The sequence below is a fragment of the Ursus arctos genome, unplaced genomic scaffold (genome assembly GCF_023065955.2).
Source record: "Ursus arctos isolate Adak ecotype North America unplaced genomic scaffold, UrsArc2.0 scaffold_28, whole genome shotgun sequence".
NCBI lineage: Eukaryota > Metazoa > Chordata > Mammalia > Carnivora > Ursidae > Ursus > Ursus arctos.
The window spans coordinates 15,801,326-15,816,120 of NW_026622963.1; the positions used below are offsets into that span (position 1 = coordinate 15,801,326).

General features: G+C 44.0%; 1 protein-coding gene across 3 annotated transcripts in view; it reads left to right on the top strand.

The window, feature by feature from the left end:
- The window catches only part of ATP10A (ATPase phospholipid transporting 10A (putative)), a 187,749-nt gene that overhangs the window by 160,274 nt on the left and 12,680 nt on the right, over positions 1–14,795 (top strand). For 2 of the 3 annotated variants that reach the window (XM_026510297.4, XM_026510298.4), the window contains exons 11-14: positions 1,526–1,629; positions 1,723–1,849; positions 7,448–7,632; positions 12,862–13,189. In XM_026510297.4, the coding sequence (XP_026366082.3) occupies positions 1,526–1,629; positions 1,723–1,849; positions 7,448–7,632; positions 12,862–13,189 (744 nt within the window). The remainder of the gene's footprint in view (positions 1–1,525; positions 1,630–1,722; positions 1,850–7,447; positions 7,633–12,861; positions 13,190–14,795) is intronic. The other variant, XM_057303652.1, reaches the window with a different exon arrangement.

Below are 14,795 nucleotides of genomic sequence, written 5' to 3' on the forward strand. Positions count from 1 at the left end.
TTTCTCCCAGGTCCAGTTTGTCCAGGGCCTGACTCAGGTAGTGGACAGCCTGTCCCAGACCACGGGCCTCGCTACTGGTAGGTAGAGTTGCCACATTTAGCAAATAAAATAAATTGAATGCCCGGTTAAATTTGAATTTTAGATAAAAAACATAATATTTTTAGTAAAAGTATGTCTTATGTGATATTTGCACATCTTATATTCTATCTGGTAATACTACTGGTGTTCTGGGGATAGAAACCACCCTTTTTATTAAACTACAATTTTTCACAAACTGGAAGAGTATGTACCTTCGTTTACATCCACCTCCTGGGCCAAAGGATACCAGATCATTCCTAATAAAGCTTTGTTTAGGGACGCCTGGCTGGCTCAGTCGGTTAAGCATCTGCCTTCAGCTCAGGTCATGATCCCAGGGTTCTGGGATCGAGTTCCGCATCGGGCTCCCTGCTCAGCGGGGAGCCTGCTTCTCCCTCTGCCTGCCGCTCTCCCTGCTTGTTCTCTCTCACACAAATAAATAAATAATATCTCTAATAAAGTTTTGTTTATCTGAGCTTCTCATTTCAACAAAGGTCATTAGTGACAGTCAAAAATATGTTGTGGTTCTTTTTTAAATAATAGCTTTTACTTTAAATTTTATCTGAAAAGTGTATATACTGTTTACAAGTGATGAAATAGACCTGGGATGAATCTAGTGGTATGGAGGCTTCATGCATGTCTCTTATTAGGGGTTGTTGGAGTAAATCACAGAGGAAGGATGCTCCTGTGACATTCCTGTTTAATGCATTGCAACAAAATGCAATTCCAAATGCAGCAAGCTAGAGCATGGCAGAAGGGTGAGGACTCCTTATTTCTCACTGGCCCTGAAACACAATTATCATATACTTCCGTCATGCACAAACCAAAGTGCGTTATGCCTTTCCACTCATGGATGCCACAATCAGGTGAGGCTCCAAGTCAGCACTTCTGAAGTTTGCTAATAAGCAGTAAGTCTGCTCAGCTGTGTCTACAGGAAACAGAAAAGGGTGGGTGTTTAGAGAAGTCTTACTAGTGGACTTAGCTTTTTCTTTTTAATTGTGGTAAAAAAAAAAAAAAAAACCACCTAACCTACAATTTACCATCTCAATAAATGTATAGTTCCGTAGTGTTAAGTGGTCTCACATGGCTGTGCAACAATGCTCAGAACTTCATCTTGCAGAACAAACTCTTTACCCATTGGACAGTTCCTCCTGTTTCCTCGCCCCCAGCCCCTGGCAACCACTATTCTGCTTTCTGTGTCTGTGAGTGTGACCACATTCACACCTTAAAAACATGGCTGTTCTCCTGGGAAGCTAGCCTGGAAGCTGGGTGAGAAGAGCTTCCGGGCTGGAACCTCTGGGGTGGTACTGGCCTCTCTTCTGGGTAAGCTATATATGTAGAGTTGTTTCAACACCACGCAGAGCTGCCTGAGGTTTGTCGAGTGGTCCCCGAGCCGCCAGACTCTGTTGTTCTTACTTATCTGTGTGTTTCTGCTTCCGCTCCAACCTAGATGACGCCCGAGGAAGGCATCAGAAGAAAATCCGAAGCAAGACTCAGAATTACCTCAACCTGTATGCCGTGGAAGGCCTGCGCACCTTGTGTATTGCCAAGAGGGTGAGTGGGTGCCAGCTCCACAAGCATGCGTGCTGGCCACTGCCCCCATGGTGCTCAGTGCCTGCGTGGCACTCACCAGTGTGTCTCACATAGGTTCTGAGTGAAGAAGAGTATGCCTGTTGGTTGCAAAGCCACTTAGAAGCAGAATCCTCCCTGGACAACCGCGAGGAGCTTCTCTTCCAGTCTGCCATTCGCCTGGAAACAAATTTGCATCTGTTGGGTAATTATGCACACGAGCACATGTTGCACAGAGCACTGTGGAATTTGCAGAGACGGTCCTGGATGGGGTGTCACCATGTCACCATGGCTCTAGGCATTGGCAGCTCTGCACATGCCAGGCTTGGTTAAGGAGTTGCCTGGCCTGATGCTAGCACGGACCCCAGGCCCAGCCGTCCTTGACTGAACGTTACCACCATGGCACCATTTTATTCCATGTGCTGTCCCACCAGGCACCCAGTGACAACACATGACTTGCCACCCCTTAAGCCCTGCTTTCCCACCAAACGTAGAGATGAGGAATGAGGCTTCTCAGCAACTGATGTTTGAAAGGACTCCCTCCCCCTCCTGCTCCTAAAACAAAAAGAAACTGTTGGACTCCAGAAATGGCTGTGCTTTACATCTTATGAATGTTTCATAGATTCCATTTGGATGAAGAGAAAACGAGCTCATTTTTACTAAAATGTGCTCATATTTGCTACTGTGTTTCTATTAGTATTTATAAAAATATTTTAATATTTAAAATACTTAATATTAAGTGTGTATTAAATTAGCTGAGTCTTTGTATATGTGCTCTCTGTGGCCACACCAGGAACTGATTGTGACCATGCTGTATACACACACCCCCCATCCTGTGGTTCTGAGAGTCAGGTGCATACGTGGGACACAGAGAAACCGGAGTTCATCCCTCTTCATTTAATACAGAAAGGCTGTATTCATTTGGTCTTGTTCCCTGGATAAAGGGGTTGGGCTACTTATATATCTATATATGCAAATCTAATATAATAATTAATATATTTAATAGCATAACACTTTATATAATATTCTTTTTTTTAGATTTTATTTATTTATTTGACACAGAGAGAGCACAATCAAGGGGAGAGGGAGAAGCAGGCTCCCCGCTGAGCAAGGAGCACGATGCGGGGCTCGATCCCAGGGTCCTGAGATCATGACCTGAGCCAAACGCAGACGCTTAACCAACCGAGCCACCCAGGCGCCCCTATATAACATTCTTTTTTGCCTATAGCGTCTTATAGGAGGCCATGCACTGCTCAAGAAAGCCCCCAGATCCAGATGCCCAGAGACATCATGAGCAGTATCCCTGGGGGCTGATTAAATGAAACACTTGGAAGACAGCTGTGCTTTTTCTAGCCTGCCACGTTTTGATTTACTGGGACTGTTCACATCTAGAACACGCTTCTCCAGAAGACACTGTTGATCAGACCCGTGGGATAGCCAGGGGTTCCTGCTGGTCCTTCTGGCCCATGGGCAGGTTGTGCCTATCTCACTTCTCTGTCCTTTCACTGTGGGGCACGCTCCCTGGAGAGCTCTGACTCTTGAATGGAGTAAAAGTTGCCTCCCCAGTCCCTTCTTTCATGGACACTGGTCCCACCCAGGGGAGCAAGGCAGACGGAATCTCTTCCCTTTTCCAGAGGGTGAGACCTTAACTGTTTGAGGATTTGGCTGTGAGTCCCCATGCTGTCCACCTATCTTTTTAGGCACCCCTACCTTTCCTTCTTTCAGAGTCTAGGAGCCTTGACTTGGTTGTCTGTCTAATCCTGGCTCTGTCACTTACTGGCCATGAGACACTGGGCAAGTGACTCAGTCTTTTTGGCAACCCAGTCTCCTTGTCTGCTGGGTAATAATCCTGCGAGGATGAACAGAGGGGGTGCCCATTGAAGCACTGAGTGAGGTCCTGCCACAGGGTCCGGTACTCAGCAGCATGTGGTGATGAGTCTTAGGTTACTGCCTCCACATCTGTTACAGCCTGGCTGGCCTCTTCGGTACAGACTCCCTCTGGTGGTTGGGCATCCGTCACCTCCCTTGGCCCCCGTGCTGTATCTCTGTTAACATGCCTGAATTTTTGACAGCCCTAGAACACCCTAAATTCATACTGAACTTGAGATCAACTCACCTTCCTAGATCTTTTTCAGGGGGATTGCTTTCTAGCTTGGATTCTGTAATTTTTGCTTGGGCAACTATGTAAGCATCTAAAAGTAAGGTTTTCTACTTATCCTGTTCCATTTTTTTTTCTGTTGGGGCTGGGATAGTAGAGTTTTTCAGAATCTTGCTTCAGCCACATCCTGCTGTCGTCCTGAGTGGTTGTTTATCTCCAGGGGAGTGTTAGATGGCTCTGAGATGAGTCAGTGAAGGAGCTACTGGAGGGCGCACAGTGGGCACTGTCAGTGTGCTGGAGTCTGCTCATGCCTGTTGGTGAGAGCCTTTTCACGCATTTTCAGAAATTTTGCAATCACCGTTTGCTGTTTTGCGTAAACTTTTAGGAATTTTGCATAGCTTTTTGATACTGTTGGTAGCTTGACATCAGCCAGGATGAGTGTATTTGCACCACAGAAATGGGAAAATGCAGCAAATCAGCTTCCCTCCTGCGAGCTGGTTGTTAAACACTTAGCATCTCCTGCAACCTGGGATATTTATGGTTCAGATGATGAAGCCTGAGCTGGAGAATAGGAGAGCCACCGCCACAGTGTTCACCACAGCTTTATCCACGGTGCCTGTGATTCATTTTAAGAAATGTAAAGTAAGCTGTTTATGTTTTTAATAAGCCCAAACCCAAATACTCCTTCTAAATCTTTTCATTTAGGTTCCTATATTAAATAACATCAGAGAACTACGAAGGAAGGGTCACCATTTATACTGTGTTCTTGAAATTTTCTTTTCCATAATGTTCTGGCCAAGAGCCTAAATTCAAAGGACAACATTCTGTTCCCTTTCCCCAGCATTCCTGTTTTTGTTTTTTTTTTTTCCCAGATGTGATCTGAAATTCCACTCCCATGAAAAGCCACCTGACATTTAATCACAGTGAAGCATGGTGGCACAAGCTTGAACCCTACTACCTACCCTGTTATAACGCTCCAAATGCCAGATCCTCCCAAGGCTCAGGCTGTAGAGAGGTGGCATTTACTCTAAGTTGCACAGATTCCAATGCTAATTAGCTACCTTAAGGAGCTGAGGAAAGACCACTGTGCTTCCAGATAATTTTTAAAGGACTGTTTCCTGAGATTTACTCTTTATCCCCAGCCGTATTTCATGCTGAGATAGATATACTTTACATAATTCTCTTTCTGAGTTCAGTAATATTCTGTGTGTGAGTCAAAGCTGCTTATGGACGATAGGATCAGTCCAGCCACCCAATCGGGGCTTTGGCCAGTTAGCTCCTGAAATGAAGATGCTTTATTTTCAAGGTGTTAGGTTTTCCCCGAAGGACTGAAATGTATCTGTGAGTCCTTCCCTGCTTTCTTTCTTGGAGGACATTTATCAAGGAGCTCTGGCTGAACAGCCAATATACAAAGGTAGGGAGTTACAAGTCCGTGCTGTAGTAAGTTGCCATCTAGTGAAGGGTGGGTAACTGGTTGAATTACACACAAAGCTCTGTTCTGTAGTGGAAGTTCTCCTAGAGCAGCCGTACAGGTCAGAGGTTTGGAGCGTGAGACATACTGTGCATGGAATGCTGTAGCCCTTCCCTTGCTAACTAATCTCACCTTTGCTTCCCACATCTACATGGTGGGGATAACACTCACATGTTAAGGATGCTGCAGAAATTTTTGCCTGGCAATTAGTAATTCATCAAGGTTAGCCATCATTATGATTATTCCATAACCATGTTATTATTAAGTATGAACAAGATATTTTTTAAAAAGAGAGAGAGAGCACATGCGGAAGGAGGGGTAGAGGGAGAGAGAAACTCTAACCAGACTTGTACGGAGCACAGGGCCCCAACACGGGGCTTGATCTCACGACCCTGAGATCATGACCTGAACTAAAACCAAGAGTTGGACACTTAACTGACTGTGCCACCCAGCTGCCCCTGAACAAGATATTTTGAATACACGGAGGCAGACATGCTCATCCCTCCCTCTTTCCCTAGATAGCAGGGAACATATCACAGCAGAAGTGATACTTAGGGTCCCTTGGTGGATGTCAACTCTGTCAGATGGTAAAAATAAGGAGCCAGAGCCAGAGCACACACTGTCTCCCCATGCTAGAGCCAGGGGTCTGGAGGAGGGGAGAAAGGCCAAGACCAGATGGCCTTCCACTATCTGGGTTGTCAAGAATATGCTCACAATGAACATGGAGGATAACATGGTTTTATTCCTAAGCAGACTTTGAGACCCACATCCCTGCCTCGTCCTTCTCATGGGGACTCCGTGATTCAGAGCTGAGGGCAGCTTGGGTGCAATAACTCCTCCTCCTTTCTGGGCCCTTCCCAAGTTCCCACTTAACCTTCTGGTGCATTCAAATAAAAGGTAGGCCAGGGTCCACCACACTGCACAGCGTGCATGAGAAGGAAGAGAGAAGACTGCCACTTACCCCTGAGGGGGCTTCTGGAGAGCTGGTGATGCTCCTGTTACCTGAGCTCAGGGTTAAACAGGTGTCTGATTTGTGAACGTGCGTTTTAGGATATATTTAAGAAATCATGGTTTTTGTACATGTATTCTACCTTGACTCCACCCTCCCTGCACCTGCCAACTCATCTGTTCTAGGACGAGAAAGGGAAGTGGTGTCTATCTTAGTCATTTCAGGCTGTCATAGCAAAATACCACAGACTGGACAGCTTTAACAGCAGACATTGATTTCTCACAGTTATGAAGGCCGGAAATCCCATATGAAAGTGCCGGCCAATTTGGTTCCTTAAAAGGCCCTCTTCTTGGCTTGCAGATGGCTGTCTTCCTTCTGTATCCTTGATGGTGGAGGGAGATCATCTCTCTTGTGTTCCTTATTATAAGGGCACTAACCTCATTCACGAGTATTCCACCTTCCCTCCTAATGCCATCACAGTGAGGATTAGGGCTTCAACCTGTGAATTATGGGGGCAGGGAAACACCTTCAGCCCACAGCAGCCTCTCAGCACAGGGAACAGTGTGACATAAAAGAGAAAGGCAGGGCCAATGAGGTGTTCTCAGTCAATTCTGTACTTCTAGAGGGAAGATAGAGACCATCTCATTAAGTGGACAATAGGAAAAAAACCAAGGCTGACCTGGAGAGCTCCTTTGTGCACTGGGTACAAAATTTGTCCCAATATACAGAAGCCTGCATAGGGAAACCCACTGCTTATTGATTATGTTTGTGGAAAAAGTACATTCTGGATAATGTGGCTTTTAAGAAATAGTGTGCTTGTGTGGTCTGTTTAGATAGCTTACAGTACGCATTGCTGAGAGCAAATATTATGGATGTTATTTGGAAGCTTTGTATGGGATGGATAATTTTTAAAACTTTCTCATCCTTCAGAATATGGCCATTCCCGCCATCTCCCCACAAGCTTTGTTTCCAAGTTATCTGTTATGTTAAAAATTAGCCGCATGTTAGAAAGCATTGGAAGTGCTTTGTTGTGAGTACAGAGAATTATGTTCAGTGCCTCACAGTTATTCTGACTCATTCTTGACTGTGTCAATGAGGGAGCTGCTGAAAGTGTTCACCAGTGTCCAGAAATGATGAATCATCATCCACATTAGACAGGCATCAAGCAGGTTGCAGTCTATGGGGTCAAGCCAGCATCTTTGGTATGTTGGCAATGGCATTCGTGCCCCATCAGGGTCTGAGGGCATGTGTGGAGGGGCTCACCTACACTTGCACATTTGACCAGGTGCCACTGGGATTGAAGACCGCCTGCAGGATGGAGTCCCAGAAACCATTGCTAAATTGCGTCAAGCAGGCCTGCAGATTTGGGTTCTCACTGGTGACAAACAAGAAACAGCCATTAATATTGCATATGCCTGCAAACTGCTGGACCATGATGAGGAAGTCATCACCCTGAATGCTGAATCTCAGGTATGTAGGTTTCCAGGAGGCCATGCTCTGCCTGGGCCAGCTTCCTACCCACCTAACCCCCACAGCAACAGGAATGCCTTCCATTTCTTTGCCCTCTACCTCTGTGTTTGTACCTGTGTTGGGTTTCTGGCACTTACATGTTCTTGCCATTGCCTAGGAAGATGTGGGATTTGATGGGATTTCTTAATTAAATCTCTGGACTTTATTAATGCAAAGTTCAGCCTGCTTTCTCCTGACCTATTCATGTCAACAATACTGGAGAATTGTTTCATGAGGTCACGCAAATCAGCGAACCAGTCCATTCAGCACTGATGTACTCAGGATGGGATGGTTGTCTTGGGTTGCCCCACTGGGCACTTAGAGTTTTCATCCAGTCACATTTATCTATTTAAATTTCTAGGTATGTAGGGAGTATCTGCTTCTCATAAACCCGGCCTGGACTCTGATTCCTTGAGTGAGCCCCCATTTGAAACATCTTTTTGAACTGTATGATGAGGTCTGATTCGTCAACTTCTTCTGTTATGGATTATCATTTAGCTCTTACATTTAAGATGCACCTAGCCACAAAGAGTTCTCCTATATATTCTTCAAAAAGTTTTGTGGTTTATTGTTGCACCTTTAGACACAGTCCATCTCGTGTGGAATTTTGTATAGGGTTCAGGTCAAACTTCATTCTTCTGTACGTAGCTGACTAACCCAGCACCATTTGTTGAAAAGTCCTTTTTTCCACAAAACTCTCTTTACACCTTTGTTGAAAATCAGTTGGTCATGTTTTTTAGGGTCTATTTCTAGACATTCTGTCTGTTGCACTGACCTGTGCTTCTGTCCCTTCACCAGTATCATGCTGCCCTATGGGGATTTTTTAGAAGTCTTAATATTGGTAGTTTTTTTGTTTTGTTTTGTTTTTGTTTTTGTTTTTTCTGATTATTCTCTGTTTTCAGTTCCTCCATTCCCTTTTCTGCCTTCCTTTGGATTACGTAAGCATTTTTTTACTATCCATTTTCACGTGTCTCTTGACAACATCACTTTACTTGGGTTGTTAAGCTTCTTCTTCTTTTTTTTTTTTTTTTTAGAGATTACAATATGCATACTTAAGTCATCACTGTCTACTTATGATTAGTATTTTGCTATTTCGAGTGGAATGAAGAAGTCTCATCACTCCCTGTGTCCCTTTACCCCCTTACGTTGTAGATGTCTTCTATATGAAAGCTACAGAGATTGAAATCCTCATCAGATATTAATTTTTGCTTTCAATCAAAAAGCGTATTTTAAACAAGTCAAAAGGAAAAGAATAGCCCAGCTTATTTATGTAAATATCGACAGTTTCTGTCACACTTCTTTCATCCGCAATGTTACAAGTGTCCTTGTGGCATTTTTTTTCCCTCTTGTCTGAAGAACTTCCTTCAGCAATTCCTTTAGAGTGGGTCTACTGGCGACAGATTCTCTTACTTTTCTTTATCAGAGAATGCCTTTCTTTCACCGTGGTTTCTAGGTGAAATCAAAAGTCCTCCAAATCATTGTTACCCTATAGCTAATGCATCATTTTTATCTGGATGTTTTGATTTTTTGACTTTTTTTTTTTTTTTTTTTTTTTTGCCTTTAGTTTAAGCAGTTTGATTATGGTGTGTTTGGGCCCAGATTTTAGATTGACACTCTGGGATTTGCTGAACTGCTTGAATCTGTGGGGTTATGTCTTTCACTAAATTTGGCAAGTTTTAGCCATTATTTATTTCTTCAGACGCTTTTTCTGCACTGCAGTTGCTCCTCTTCTGGAAGACTGATGACGTGAACATCAGGTCTTCTGGTTTGCCTCAAGGCTCTCTGAGGGTTTCTTCATTTTTTCATTTTTTTTTCCTCTCTTGTTCAAATTGGTTAACTTCTATTGCTCTTTGAGTTCACTGACTTTTTCTTTTGTTATCTCTACTCTGCTATTGGGCTCATTTACTGAGTTTAAAAAACTCACTATATATAATTGCACCTTAAGACACATTCCATCTCGTGTGGAATTTTGTATAGGGTTCAGATCAAACTATATATATATATATGTGTGTATATATATATATATGAAACTTTATATATACGATGGTTTTAAATTTACAGAAAAATTGCAAAGATAGTATTGAGAGTTCCCATATAATCTACACCCAAATTTTCCTGTTATTAACATCTTTACAGTAATCAATGAACCAATATTGACATATTACTTACTAAAATCTATACTCTAGTGCCTGGGTGGCCCAGTAGGTTAAGCATCCAACTCTTTTTTTTTTTTTTTTAAAGATTTTATTTATTTATTTGACAGAGATAGAGACAGACAGCGAGAGAGGGAACACAAGCAGGGGGAGTGGGAGAGGAAGAAGCAGGCTCATAGCAGAGGAGCCTGATGTGGGGCTCGATCCCATAACGCCGGGATCACGCCCTGAGCCGAAGGCAGACGCTTAACCGCTGTGCCACCCAGGCGCCCCTAAGCATCCAACTCTTGATTTTGGCTCAGGTCTTCATCTCAGGGTTGTGGGATCGAGCCCCACATTGGGCTCTGTGCTGGGCGTGAAGCCTGCTTGAGATTCTCTCTCTCCCTCTGCCCCTCCCCCACCTCTAAATAATAATAAAGGAAAGAAAATCTATACTATATTCAGATTGTCTTAATTTTTACTAATGTCCTTTTTGTGTTCTAGGATCTCATACAGAATCTCACATTACATTTAATTGTCATGTTTCCTTGGGCTCTTATTGGCTGTAACAGTTTCTTAAACTTTCTGTTTTTGATGACTTGACATTACTGGTCAGTTATTTTGAAGAATACCGTTATTATGGGGATTTGTCTGATGTTTTTCTCATGACTAGAATAAAGTTGTGAGTTGGGGGAAGAACTCCATAGACCTAAAGTACCATTTTCATCATTTTATCACATCATATTAAGGGTACATTCGATCAACATGACTTATCACTGTTGATTTTATGTTTGTCAGCTTTCTCTACTGTAAGCCAGTTATTTTAACCCCTTTCCATATTGACTTTTTGGAAGGAACTGACTATGCACAGTTTACACTCAGAGTGTAGAGATCTTTTCCCCCTCCTTGAACACAGAGTATCTACATAAATTATTTAGAATCCAGTGAGCTTCTTATTTTGGTTAAGGTGTTTTTTTGGTTCTAAAATTTCTGTTGGATCCTCTTTGTATCTTGTTTTTTTCCTGAGACTTTTTTTCTATTCATTTCTAGAATGTCCACTCTTATTGGAGCATTTTTATAATAGCTGTTTCAGAGTCTTTCTCAAATAGTTCTGGTATCTGTGTCATCTTCACTTTGGCTTCTGTTAACTGTCTTTTTTCACATGCATTGAGAATTTCCTGCTTCTTTGTACGCTGATGAATTTTGGATTGTATTGTGGGCATTTTGAATGACACTGGTTATTTTAAAATTCTGTAGAGAATGTGGATATATTTTAGGCAGGTAATCAGCCCTCTTAGATTCAGGCTGCAAGCTCTGAACAGCCTCTGGATGGTGGTTTCAATGTCAATTTTGTGTAGCCTTTGCCAAGCTACTAGAATCTGTCTCACATTTTTGCCACCCCTTAATAAAAGTTGGGAACTTGGGTGGCAGTCTGTCCCAAGTTCAGTTCTCAAAAGTCTTTGTTATGCCATTTAGGATTATGTCTATGTGTACATGGCTTGTGGGTGAGTTCAGGAATTAATAAACCATGCTATGGGGTCAGCTGGCCAAGTTCTTCCGTCTTCACAATTTTTTCCAGTTCTTACTGGTTGTCTGGGACTCCCCTTTCCAGTCCTCTGGCCAGAAAGCTGGGGCTTGAGTTCCCTTGCTCTACTTTGTACTTCTGCACCAACACCTCCATCCAAAGCCAAGTGGTGGTAGGACAGAGAGAAAAAGGCAGCAGTTATCTTGCCACCACAGGACCACAGCTTCTCTGATACAGTCTTCAGCAGCAGATGGTCCTACTGCCAGCATAACAAAATTGCCTGGGGCTGGGTTCAAGAGAATAAGAAAAAGATAAATAAAAATGGAAGTTCCTTTATCTTCTCTGAGCATTGGGAGTTCTCTTTTCCACTCCTCTAGCCAGAACGGGAGGGCTTCTCCTGGAGCTCTCTCTGTCTCTGCCTTGGCACCCACTTGCAGGTTCTATGATGCTTGTGTACAGACCAGGTGCTACCAGAAGGAAAATGGAAAACTCACCCACCTGTCTAGTATACTTAGAATGCTGGTCTTCCTCCTCATTGCAACAGCTACTATTTATTTTCAAAGTCCTCAAACAGTTGCGCTATGAATTCTATTTGGCTGCCATAGTTGCATTCAGTGGGGGAGCCAGGTGGATGTGGTCTCTCCATTTTACCTTAGCAGTGCTTGGTGCTAGCATGAGGGAGCTCATGGTGTTTGTAGAATCCTCTTCCAGTCCTGCCTCAGTTACTACCACTCCCAACCCCACCCTGGAAGCAAATCTCTCCCTCTTCATATCCTATAACGCTTTTGCACATCCTAGTCTGTGACTTACTGTGATCGTGTGTATGTTCAGCTCCTGCCATTTGTTCAAGGGCCAATAGCTGTGTCTTCTCAGTCTTCCTTTTTCTTGTCTCACTTTTCTAAATACAAAAGGTCCTCAATAAGCACTTACGGAACACAACTGGATTTCCAGGGTGCATTGCAGGAAATTGGTTGCTTACCCAGTGGGCTCACTGTCCACAGAGGGCTAAGAATTACTTGCCTTCCCTGGAATGTGTTTATTCTTGGAAATAGTCATCTCTCTTATGTCCCCTGATCCCTCAGCCTCCCCAATAAGTTTTCCTATTCTTTCTGGGATTCAGGTACAGTTTTGGAAGGGCATTGCCAATAAAAGCCTCAATAATTATGCTTTTTAAAACATTTATTTTTAAATGTCATGGTCAACTGGAGAGCTTAGGGAAACACTGATAATTACACTTCTTTAGAGGATAATAACCAGCCAGCAGTCTCGCCACAGTATAGTCAGTCCTTCCAAAGTGAAGATGTTCTAGTCCAACCTCCACACAGTGTAATGGGCAATGAAGTGGAATCTTATTGAAACCCTAGACAAGCTCATTCTCTTCAATGTGGAAAGTCATCATCCTCAACTAACTTCCCTTCTGGACAGAGCCTGCAACCTGGTGCCCTTGAGATTATCAGACTGTCAGTGTGAAGGAAGGTAACCTAATCTGTGATGCAGCTGAGTGAACTGAGCTTCCTCTCATGTACATTTCAGGAGGCCTGTGCAGCCCTGCTAGACCAGTGCCTACACTACGTGCAGTCCAGGAGCCCCTGCAGTGCCCCTGAGAAGACCGCAGGCAACGTGAGCGTGGGGTTCTCCCCTCTCTGCCCGCCCTCCACATCCACCACCTCTGGCCCCAGCCCAAGCCTCGTGATCGACGGAAGAAGTCTGGCCTATGCCCTTGAGAAAAACCTAGAGGACAAATTTCTCTTTCTCGCTAAGCAGTGTCGGTCAGTCCTTTGCTGTCGCTCAACGCCTCTGCAGAAGAGTATGGTGGTGAAACTGGTCAGAAGCAAGCTCAAGGCCATGACCCTGGCCATAGGCAAGTATCCAGGCCAGCCAAGCAGGGCCCTACATAAATGAGTAGCTCCCATCTTATGCAGCTGCTTCCTCTGGATGCATCCAGGACTTTCCACCCCTTCCATGCTATACTGTAAGATGGGAAAACACTCCCGTGCTCTTTTTTCTATTTATAAAATCACACCCAATGTAAGAAAATAAGCAGCCTGTTCGAAATATAAAACATGGACTTGAAAACCATAAAATATGGTACAACATTTATAGCTATATATATAGCTGTATATGGTAATACAGTGGCGCTTTAGGAAGATAGAACTTACACTGTTTCTTGGGAGACAGGAGACTAGAGATCTGCTGTCCCAGGTAGCCTCTGCCACAGCAGAGCCCTGCACGCTAAGCATTATCTCAGAACACCATTAAAAGAAGGCCCTTTTCAGGTGCTTCTGGTCACCATGAGCCAACTGGAATGCAAGACTCCATAATACCACAAGAACCCAGAGACTTAATGGTTATCAGAATCCCCATTGCTTCTAATCCTTTGGACTTTACTGATTGTTCCAAGACAAGCATGTAATTAAATGAATCCATCATAAGCCTATGAGTAGTTGCTAAATCTTACAGCATTTCCTTAAGGACTGTGCATCTAATGGTGGTTTTTCCTTGCAGACTTCTGGCCTGGAGAGCCTTCTAGGGTCCTCTCCAGTGCTACCCAGTCCTCACCTACCTCCTCCCAGGGCATCATCCCCACCCGCTCTGGTTGGGGTCCAATCTCCAGCCAGGTTCAGGGTCTCAGCAGCACCATCTGCTGCAGAGGACTGAGAAAGACTGCAGGTAGCCCAGGGAAAGGGGTGTGATCCCCTTGACCCCCAGATATCAAAGTTTGATCTCCCTGAATATAGAATCCATACCTAGGTGAGATTTTATTCTGAAAGAAAGGATCCTAACCAGTCAACAGTATTTTCTGCAAAAAGGTCTATACCAGCCTCACCTTGTTGATGTGGGACACTTCCTTAGGAGAGAGTTGAGGCTGGTAGAGCCTGGGTGTGAGGTGGGATGGCCTTAGTGTGGGTGTCATGGAGACAGCCCTGTACATCTTGAGGGCTGTGGTAACCACTAAGGGGACTGAGATGAGCATAGATGTGAACACATGTTTAGCTATGACTCCCTGGTCCAGGCTATAGGAAGGCCTCAGAGGTGGGCCTCTTCCAGGAGAGGCTGTCTCAGTCCCACCTTTGCCCTCATGTGTCTGGAGTGGCCTTCAGAGCTCCCTTAGCAAGTGATGTAGGTTGGTGCTGAGGAGTGTGCAGGCTGGGTGCAGGCTTCTCTGAGTTCCTCTCCGTGGTGGCATGAGGCCCATGACCCTGGTAAGGCTGGTGTAACATATGAATGAATAAACCATATTTTCACAGCCTGGTCAGTGCCTGGTCAGCCATGAAATCACTGGTGTTTGGTATTCATTTAAAAAAAAAAAAGGAAGATAAGTCTTAGTTGGTTAAAAAGAAAAGAAAAAAACAAAATAGAATCTCAAAAGGGAAAGGGAAAGTAATGACCCAGCAGAACTTTAGCTCATTTCTTTGACCATGAGTGAAAGCATTGATGGCACCTAGTCCCAGGTGTCCAGTGGTTAA